The sequence below is a fragment of the Cherax quadricarinatus genome, chromosome 74 (genome assembly GCF_038502225.1).
Source record: "Cherax quadricarinatus isolate ZL_2023a chromosome 74, ASM3850222v1, whole genome shotgun sequence".
Taxonomy (NCBI): Eukaryota; Metazoa; Arthropoda; class Malacostraca; order Decapoda; family Parastacidae; genus Cherax; species Cherax quadricarinatus.
Genome location: NC_091365.1, coordinates 13,431,941 through 13,443,071, shown reverse-complemented (window position 1 = coordinate 13,443,071; position 11,131 = coordinate 13,431,941). Strand labels below are relative to the sequence as shown.

The 11,131-nt window shown below is 37.1% G+C and overlaps 1 protein-coding gene across 4 annotated transcripts in view; it reads left to right on the top strand.

Moving 5' to 3' along the window:
• The window catches only part of LOC128700130 (uncharacterized), an 84,797-nt gene extending 75,915 nt beyond the window's left edge, over positions 1-8,882 (top strand). For all 4 annotated transcript variants that reach the window (XM_070100791.1, XM_070100790.1, XM_070100792.1 and 1 more), the window contains exons 6-12: positions 1,004-1,085; positions 2,294-2,396; positions 3,038-3,218; positions 3,679-3,797; positions 4,628-4,797; positions 7,164-7,303; positions 8,371-8,882. In XM_070100791.1, coding sequence (XP_069956892.1) covers positions 1,004-1,085; positions 2,294-2,396; positions 3,038-3,218; positions 3,679-3,797; positions 4,628-4,797; positions 7,164-7,303; positions 8,371-8,510 — 935 coding nt within the window. In that variant the 3' untranslated portion in view covers positions 8,511-8,882. The remainder of the gene's footprint in view (positions 1-1,003; positions 1,086-2,293; positions 2,397-3,037; positions 3,219-3,678; positions 3,798-4,627; positions 4,798-7,163; positions 7,304-8,370) is intronic.
• The last annotated feature ends 2,249 nt before the right edge of the window (positions 8,883-11,131 follow it).

The window sequence follows — 11,131 nt, the reverse complement described above, 5'->3', positions numbered from 1 at the left end:
AGTGTGCGCAATAAGGCTAACAGATTACTAGGATTTATTTCAAGAAGTATAAGTAACAGGAGTCTAAAAGTTATTTTACAGCTCTATACATCACTGGTAAGGCCTCACTTGGATTATGCCGCTCAGTTTTGGTCTCCTTACTACAGGATGGATATAAATTCATTGGAGAACATATAGAGAAGGATGACCAAAATGATTCACTCTATAAGGAATCTTCCGTATGAAGATAGATCCTTAAATCTTCACTCTCTTCAGAGACGTAGAATGAAAGGAGATATCATCGAGGTGTATAAGTGTATAAGGTGTATAAGGTGGTATTAATAAAATACTGAAGGTATCAACTCGGGATAGGAACTATACATAGCTTTAAGAAGAGGTTTGATAAGGCTCATGGAGCAGGGAGTGGACCTAGAGACGATGAATGAGGAGGCGGAGCCAGAAACTATGACTCGACACCTGCAACCACAATTGGGTGAATTAGGTGAGCACATCTAAATTTAACAATTACGAACTAATACAGTAAGCTCTCTAGTCACAATCACACTTTCGTGAAGCACTAAGAGCAAATTCAAAACCGTGTCATTGATAAATCGTAAATCTATGAGAGGATTACATCACTTAAATCTTGCCTTACAAATAAATTCTCGGAGTATTGAAGTATGAAGCAGTCTGCAGAGGTAAGAAATAATTTTGTTTAAGCTTTAGAAAAGCTTTTGACATTGTTCCACTTGAAAGGTTGCTTAGAAAATGTGCAGATCATGCTACTTGAAGTCCTTTTAATCTCATCACCTGCATATTATTCCAATAAGCAGGTGATAACATTTAATTAATAAAGAGACTCGTCCATTGTGGAGGATCAAGTCCCCAGTGGACGATAAGCCTTATCAATAAATGCCATGATGTTGTATTTTATATATCTTGGTATATTTATGTTGTTGTGTTGTGTTTTATATATCTCGGTATATATTACCACTGGTATGTACTGGATAATGTTTCTCTGCAGGTGAGAGGTTCGACGTGGTGCTGGAGGCAGACCAGCTGGTCGACAACTACTGGATCAGGTTCAATGGAATCATCCACTGCACGTGAGAAGTTCATTTTAGTTTCTGAATGTGAATTGTGAACATCCTCAATATTAAAATTAATTTACCAGCAAAAAATTTTGTATAGGATTAATATCAAAACGTGAAATATTGCCCAGTATACATTGTTGGGAGCAGATTTTGTGTACTTTATTCATATTTACGCATCTATCTGTATCTAAAGTATTATCCTAAATTCCTGGTGAAATTTAGGGGTAAAGTGTATTATTCTATTAGAGAACAGTTAATGGAATGTTCCATGTGACTATAGTGTGTATGTGTGTGTGTATTTACCTATATATGTGGCTGCAGGGGTCGATTCACAGCTCCTGTCCCCGCCTCTTTATTGACCTCTACTATTGGCCTCTCTGTGTGTGTGTGTGTGTGTATACTCACCTAATTGTGGTTGCAGGAGTCGAGACTCAGCTCCTGGCCCTGTGTGTGTGTGTGTGTGTGTGTGTGTGTGTGTGTGTGTGTGTGTGTGTGTGTGTGTGTGTGTGTGTGTGTGTGTGTGTGTGTGTGTGTGCTTGAGTATAACCAGAATTTATCAAACAAGTAAAATTTATAATAATTTTTGCTATAACACCGTGAACATCTATCGGAACATCACGGAATTTCTGTAATACTGTATTTAATTGACGTTAAATGATACTATCTACAGTTACCTTTACCTTAGATAAAATAAGTATGACTACACTATGTTCAATTAATTTTAGTAAGGTCAGGTTATTAAATGGCTTTGGTGAAAAGTTTTAAATTTCCACATTAAGTTAAAGCAAACATATTAAATGATGACATAAAAATTCTCTCTGTTTTTCCACTTCAGATCAGAGTGGTAGTGGTGGTTTAGTAGTTAGCAACATGTCCAGTGTCACCCGACACGGCACTCAGTTAAATGATGACCCGTAACTGGTTAAACATCCGGATGTAGCTTTATACTTCAGTCATACACGATCACTACAAAGATGTTGACAGGCTTACGGGTAAGCAGCGGTCGCTGCTGGCGTGGATCACTATATGATCATCGGCTAGCTTCACGTGTCCTTAAATGCTCCTTTCTTACTATTTATCTGTCTAGTCATGGTTAGACGCTATCTTGCAGCATCCCAACCAAAGTGACGGCACCACTCCATGGTTCAACTCATGACGAAGACCTGTGTCATGTTTTGGTTTGATTCAACTAGCAGCTATCACATCATCTTCTCTTGCAGCTATCATGAGTGTGTGCAAGGGGCGGTGCTACGCTACGACGGTGCTCCTGAGGAACTACCCACCGCCGCTCTAGTTTACGACTCCAACTACCCACCAGGAATAGTGAGATTGCCTTCCTTCATATATTTTTCTCATAACCTTCCCATCTAGTTATGCAGCTTAACAAAGACATTACAACGCATTTCGTTACACAAATTTCATTTAATTAAAACACATTCAATTCTAATATATAGGATCACAACTGGTGATACGCTAGGCATAAAACAAATTGTCAAATAATCATCTATATCACTAAAATCTTTATGCGAAAACACGGTAGATAACAGAAGAGAAAGGAGAGAGTCAGTGTGAAAAACAACTGATTGTGACAGTATCCACACAATCATAAGCCGCGGGGGCATTGATTTCTGCAACACCCTCCTGGTAGGTATGATAAAAAGATTCATACAATCATATAAGGATTATGTGAGCGTATACTCGACATTATGCAAGGCTGACACCTGTAGCATGCTACACAGGTGAATCACTTAATTCTTTCTTATGAGGTGATGAGTCCCCAAATTCTGTGACCCCATTTGGTGAGCTCCCTTAATTCCGTGTCCCAGCTAGGGAGCCTCCCTGTTTACTGGGTTCTCTAGTAGTGACTATAAATTCTGTGAACTTCCAAATTCAGTATTTCTAGGAGATAAACCTCTTAAATTCTGTGTCCAGACAGTGATTCCCTCTCAATTTTGTGAGCACAGGTAGTGAACCCCCTCAACTCATATGGTACTGCCGAGGAGGAGGTAACCATGGTTAAAATGAACTCCTTCGAGCCTAAAGTCTTGGAAGAACAAGTCGATAAGAAGTTTTACCTTGCCCTCAACTTCAATTTTGTAGACAACCTTTATTTCTTCGATCCTGAATTCTACACGCTCAATGAAGGTGAGTTCCTAGAACCTCTTTAAGACGAGAGAACGTCATTTGTCCCAGATGTCGTATATAACATTCCATTAAGGGCTGCCTTGATGCTAGGAATTGGAGCTATCCGTGACTTTCTTGAAACATTCATTTATAAGACCCTTTATAACCCCCCTACATATTTAGATCTTCTTGAATATAATATTTCATTCTGGAGTATAAAATGTTATATAAAAAACGGTAATATTCATGTTCCTTTTACTATAACGTGAAATTCAAAATCTGGCATCTTTAGATTATGTTTGACATGAGGGTAGAATTTAGCAACTCTCAATGTGCCATTCACACTCTTAGGAGAAACATATTTAATGGTTTTACTTAGAATTTCTTCATGGAATTTGCGGATTTCCTGTTATTTTTTCAACAGTTTTCTTATAATATGGAATTACGCGAAAACCTATTACAATAAGCAACGTTCCCACAGTGTCTGATATATGGCAGACGCCCACACCACAGATAAACAACATCACCTTCCGGTTTCCACTCTCCCCTCCACTCTCCCAGCCAAGTGACCCTCAGCCTACTGTGTGTTTCTACGACAAGGTGAGTGCCTCTGCCATTCTTCCAGCATTAGTAAGTTGCTTGTCCAGTTTCTGGATACCTAACGTTTGAAGCATGGTGGCGTAGCGGACTAAGGTGTCAAGAATTTAGCTAACTTCCCGGAAGGCTGGTTAAATAACTCGGGTTCGATTCCCGGCTCCTCGCAGTATGTTATTTGCTATTAAACCAAATGTCACACATAGTTGCATCTGTGTGCATTTACCTAACAACAATCACTCACTAGGTATGCTGTTCTTCCAATATGAAAGGTGGAAAACAACATGACTAAGGCACTCTCAGATCACACAGTGATTGTACCCACAAGCTAATCATTCACATCAGGGACCTAGTAAAGAAGATGCCAGCCAGGACAATAGAGATCAGTGCAGATGAGTATGTGAACCCATGTGGGAATGTGACAATGTAAACATGGATGAGATGGCCAGAAATCTAGTCCATTGAGTGAAACCACGTATAGGAATAAAGCAAAGACAATCTGAAAAGCACTTGCTGTAAAGCATAACACACAAGGGCACTTGATGAAATATCGCGAAGCCAGATATGATTTAGAAGAAAATGATTTGCGCTAGTGACATTGCCTCCCTGCAGTACAGATAACACAGGCACCTGACCTTGCCGGACCTGATCACACCAAATTCATCTGACTTTTGTCCACTATATATTCTGTGTTCTTCCACAGAATATATAGTATGCGAAGTGTCTAGCAGTCAATGTCTTATTCTATGCATGCATGTCTTAACTCTCACAGGAGGATGAATGGTTTATAAATTCATTGAAATACTCCTTAAATCCTCACTTTTTCAATTACCCAGGAACCGCCATGTGAAGGTAACTTCTGCAGCTGCACGTACGTTTTAGAGTTGGGGTTGGGGGAGACGGTGGAGATAGTGGTGGTGGAAGAGGGCCTCATTGGTAGCGGGAATCATCCCTTCCACCTTCACGGCTACAACTTCCATGTTGTGGCCATGCAGCGCCTCGGCAGGTCAGTTACACACCATTAGTGACACTGACAACTAGTACCATCTTCCTCTCCTCACATTATTCTCTACTCACCAGCCTCCTCGCCGACTTGAAGGTCCCTCCTTCCCTCACTTAGCTACTCATTACCTCAAACGTTGCCTCATTTCGACACTACATCGGTTATGGTTTAATGTATAGTTATAATGATTACCACCTCACGGCATGATAAAGCAGTCTCTCCCTTGAGTTAACACTCGTGTAGTGGGCAGAAACTATGCTGGGCATAAAGCCCAGTTTTTAGTAAACTATTGTGTAACTCGTTATTACTTTAATGATTGATTAGAAACGTACTAAATTTAAATAGGTCATGTATATCCTGGGGAATAGGAGTGGGGGTATTTCAGGTTTGATCAGAGGAAGGAGAGAGAACCTCCAATTCTTTGAACCAAGAGCCCTTCACAAGCATCACGGTACCCCATTCTCCTTGAAGAGACTTGTCACCATGCAACAGGTGATCATGATGGTTGTGATATGCAAGACGTAGCAGCTGACAGTAACGAGACGACCAGAAATAAAAGTTAAGATAATATTTGTGCACAGTAAAACTGAGACGATACAGTATTTTTTCCTCGTGTTTTAAGTGCTCTCCAGAATTTGATAATGTTCTGTACCAAATATATACATTATGACAATGCAAAAATACCTAATATATTCTTTCCATGCACCGGACGTATCCCACCGAGGCAGGGTGGCCCAAAAAGAAAAATGAAACTTTCTCTTTATAAATTTAGTAATGTATACAGGAGAAGGAGACTTTAGTCGCCTCTTACAACACGCATGGCTTACGGAGGAAGAATTCTGTTTCACTTCCCCATGCAGATGAGAGGAAATAAACAAGAACAAGAACCAGTAAGAAAAAAGAAAACCCAGAGGGGTATGAGTATATATATATATATATATATATATATATATATATATATATATATATATATATATATATATATATATATATATATATATATATACATATATATATATACATATATATATATACATATATATATATATATATATATATATATATATATATATATATATATATATATATATATATATATATATATATATATACATATATATATATATATATATATATATATATATATATATATATATATATATATATATATATATATATATATATATATATATATATATATATATATATGTCTGCTCATGCATGTGTAGTGTGACCTAAGTGTAAGTAGAAGTAGCAAGACATACCTGAAACCTTGCATGTTTATGAGACAAAAAAGACACCAGCAATCCTACCATCATGTTAAACAATTACAGGTTTCTATTTCACACTCATTGGGCAGGATGATAGTACCTCCCTGGGTGGCTGCTGTCTACCAACCTACTACCTATAATATATATATATATATATATATATATATATATATATATATATATATATATATATATATATATATATATATATATATATATATATATATATATATATTAATATTATAGATACTTTATTTAAAGACAAAATACATTGGCAAAACATCCATAAAAATACAATAGAAAGTAAAACAACATAGATAACAACACATTGATAATGTGAGTAGTCACGAAAGCCCTTGGAATTTCTCTATTCTTTCACAGTGGTTGTTTTGCTTATTCTGAAATCACCTGTTTACTGTGATCTTATTGCATATATATATATATATATATATATATATATATATATATATATATATATATATATATATATATATATATATATATATATATATATATATATATATATATATACATATATATATATATATATATATATATATATATATATATATATATATATATATATATATATATATATATATATATATATATATATTGTAAACAAATCTAAAATATGTTTAGTTGGGTTAGGCTAAAATAAATTGTTCTTGTTATAATAAGGTTAGGTAAGTTTTCTAAGATTCTTTTGGAGCAAAATTAAATTTTTTTACATTAACATTAATGAAAAAGATATATCTTTAAACGTATAAGAGAAAATTTTAGAAAGGACTTAATTTTAAATGAGTTCTTGCTAATTGGCCAGTTTTACATATTCGGCACGACACACACACACACATATATATATATATATATATATATATATATATATATATATATATATATATATATATATATATATATATATATATATATATATGTATATGCAAAGAATACAAAGGATGCAAAGAAATTTAATTTACAAAATTTATTTAATCTTTCCTCTTATACAGACTCACTACCCTAACATAATGTTCAACCTGAAGGTCAATATGTTCGTCACTTTTCTTCTAATCATCTCATCTCTCTACGTGGTTACAGTCTGACAACCTTAGAGGAGGTCAGAGCCCTGGACGATGCGGGCCTCATCACCCGGAAGTTAGAGAACGCCGTCAAGAAGGACACAGTGACCGTTCCTGAAGGAGGCTACACCATCATTAGGTTCACTGCTGACAACCCAGGTGAGACAAAAGCATTAAAACTTTCAGTTTAAAACAGGTTATTGCCTCTTATATGAATTAAATCACTCATGCTTAGCCTTATATTATGGTTGTACATCTCACTCTATTTATATATATCTTGTGTGTCCAACCGTCCATATATTGTTTGTAACAGCTTGACAAACCTACAGGAGAGCGAAACGTTGCCACAGTAAAATGTCGCAATAGTTGCGCATGTGTTCTTTTGCGTAACAAAAGGAAACTTGTTCATAAGTCTCGCACTGCGATGTTTTGTTTGCGTGAGTTGTGTTGCAGTGATCTGTGTTGATCTGTTACATGGACAATCTTCTGATCCAAGGTAGTGTAGTGTGATGGTAGTGTTATGATAGTGGTAGCAATTTGGTGATTGTGGAGTAGTGTAGTGATTATGGAGAAGTGTGGTGATAGTAGTGTTGTGATGGTAGTGTAGAGTGGAATCAAATTGCTTCTGTGCAATGGGATTCAATTAGATTTGGACCCCAGGATGGATAGTTAGACAGTATATTGTCCAGATAGAAAATATGCACTATGAGTAGCTCATCCATTTTTTCATGACTGAATGTCTACTTACAGTTATGCAAAATACCCAGAGCTCACCTCGTGAAGATGGCTGAACTTCGAACTCCCAACAGGTTAACAACATTGCTGCAATTATTAATTTTTATTCTAACTATTAATTGGGACCCGCTAATCCCGTACGGAATTACTGGTCATAGAGGGGCCTCTTCGAAATGGAAGGGAATTAGGTTTGATAAGAGGAAGGGTAGGGTAGCTCCAATTCCTTGAATCAAGGACCCTTCATTAGATTCAATGTATCCCCCCTCCTTGGAGAACTCTCTTGCCATTCTTGTCACTGTAATTCTTGAAACGATTTGTGGAAATGGTACAGTGAGATCAGTGTTTCGTCACAAGTGGTTTCTTTAGTTCTGAAGAAGTCATTTGTGGCGGAACGTTTCCTCAATGTCTTGATCTGTATATAGGAGGTTTTTATGTACTGTTGAGACGAGTTACATATGCGCGTCAAAACTGTATCGTGTGGTGTCTCGCAGGCTGGTGGGCGATGCACTGTCATCTGGTGTTCCACTCTGAGATGGGCATGATCGGTGCCTTGCATGTTGGTGAGACCAGCGACCTGCCGCCTGTCCCTGAGGGCTTCCCCACCTGCGGCTCCTTCATGCCAGACATATAGGACCTTAGATCCCTTCATACCAGAATTGTTGGATCCTCCGATCCTTCATGCCAGAGCTGTAAGATCTTCCGACCCTTCAGGCCAGACCTGTATAATCTTGTTAGACTTGTATGATCATCATCCAAACCTGCAGGATTTTCCAGCTGTGGAGTGCACTTCCTGCACTGTAATCCCACTCTCTCCTCTCTCTCCCCTCTGACATTATTTACACTTTTATTATATTTTAATGTACAATTCCTATCTCTGAAATGAGACTGAGCTACAAACATTAAATTTTAAACGTCTTTAATCTTTGCAACACTAATAATTTTGCGTGTGTATATTTCTCACAATGTGTGTGCTGAATGTTATTTAATAAAACATTACATTATATCCTTTGTCTTCTTTTACCTGTGGAATGAGTGCATCTGTTACATGCATATTATATTCTTTAATATATGTTTATGTAGATAATCGAGTACTTGGGTAACATTTGGGAATCTTTATTCTGGAAATATATCGCCACCCAGTGGGATCTTCAGTTCAAAACAGAGGCTAAAGGTGGAAGACGAGGAGTTTGAGGTAATCAATCCCTCAGCCTTGAGTCGATGTGTGTGGCATATAAGCCCCTTCCACACGGATATGTTGTACTTTTATCACGATTGATGGTCTGGACATATCGACTCAAGGCTAAGGGACTAACTACCTCAAACCCCTTCTCATCTTCCATCGTTCTTCTCAGTACTGGAATGAAGAAGCCACTGGCTGGCTGGCGAAGCGTTTCCAGAATAAAGATTTCCATATGTTATAAAAGTCTCAGTTATTAACTTATCCGTTATCTAAATCATTTATACAAAGATATGGTCATGTATAGTGTAGTCACCCCCCAATTCGTACACATTATAGAACTGCATTTTTTAAACAAAAGTAGTTAAGTAGTTACATTAGCCTCCTGCTGCAGTAATCAAAGCCGCTAGGCTGAGCATGAAGGCTTTGTAAGACGACGAGGATAGCGTCAAAAATTCCACTTTGGGTGTAATACTTGTGAGAGTTTCAAACGTTTCCTTCCAGTAGTGCTCGGGTTTGTATTACTTGTGGACGTGACAGAGGAGCACTACAGCATGCTTACTGGTATCGTATTATTAATCGTTTACAATACCGATAATTTGATGAATAAGAGGCGTCCAGTCCTTCAGCCCTGATAGGTGTTATTGTCCTTAGCCTTAATCGAAGCCTAAAGCAGAAGTCTGAATTTTATACTCTGGAGTAATTTGCAGTAGCTGGAGATGGCGTCACAGGTGACGGGGCTCACTAGTGGAAGTAGATCATACCGAACAGCTATTCAACAGTTGAATTATTGATGACATACCCTGCAGCAAAATACCATGGTGTTAGGGACTGACCACCTTATTTTAAGGCTAAAGAAGTTCCCCTCAAAATTACCTCTCGACTTCAAGTGTCGCTAGTGACATAATCGACAATAAAGATATCTGTGTTTCACAAACGTCTTGCTAACCATTCGTAAGTATTGTACACACCCATTGTCCCATGCTAGGCAGGTCTTTCTCACACACACCACATGTCACTCATATGTGTCCAATTTTTTTTTAAATAGCTTCCCAGGGTGTGACATTTTCCTGTCATACATTGCAGGGAGTGGACTTCCCATGCTGCAGCCAAATTTCTGTTTGAATAATTCATTGTTGAAAGAGAAAACATTGGTGGTGACACATCATTTGGTGAGGGCTAAGATTTTCTTGAAGGAAATTGGGAACTCCTTTTCTTAGCGAGGAAATTCAGGACATCATCGACTGATACTCTAGTAAGCAGAGAGTCCACATCCAAACTTAACATCTTTTTGTTCTGAAGGTTGATGTTTCTAGCTTTTTCAGTGAAATCTTCTGAATGTATCAGACGTCACCGGGAAAACTTATTGAGGGAGATAAGAGACAGCTTAGCCATTTAGCTATTTTGTAGAGGGATCATTTTGTAGCTTACTTAAGGATCTCACTCATCCACTGCATGACACACTCTTCCACTGCATGACACACTCATCCACTGCATGACACACTCATCCACTGCATGACACGACCCAAAACCACTCACGCTTAATGGGTGAAGTGTAACTTTCCCTAAATATTCTTGTTTTCTTTTTGTTTATATATCAAATAAAGAGAAGCCCAGAAGGGGATCCAAATATACACATCAATTAATCTCCTGAGTTGCTATCTTTACGTCTTTTCTATCAATGTATTCTGTCTGTTAATAAAGTTAGCATGTAGTGTGGAAAATTGCATTTATCTGTATGTATAATAATGTACATAACAATAAATGAGCATAGATAATTATTATTTATCAGTTAGACAAGTAGGAATTTGGGACAGCTAGGTAGCAAAAATGTCCCCCTTCGATACCTGCCACTGTCATATCCACAAGTTGCTCTGGACCTATTAATTAAATGAATTATACATCACCAGATATTCTGGTAAATATATAAATTTGTGGACTGTATATTAAATTAAAAAATGATTATATATAAATACACATATACATAACAGAAGGAAAATATATCTTAATATCACTCACCAATTTGACTGGATATTAAGTTGTATCATACTCAGAAAAACCTCACTAACTAAATT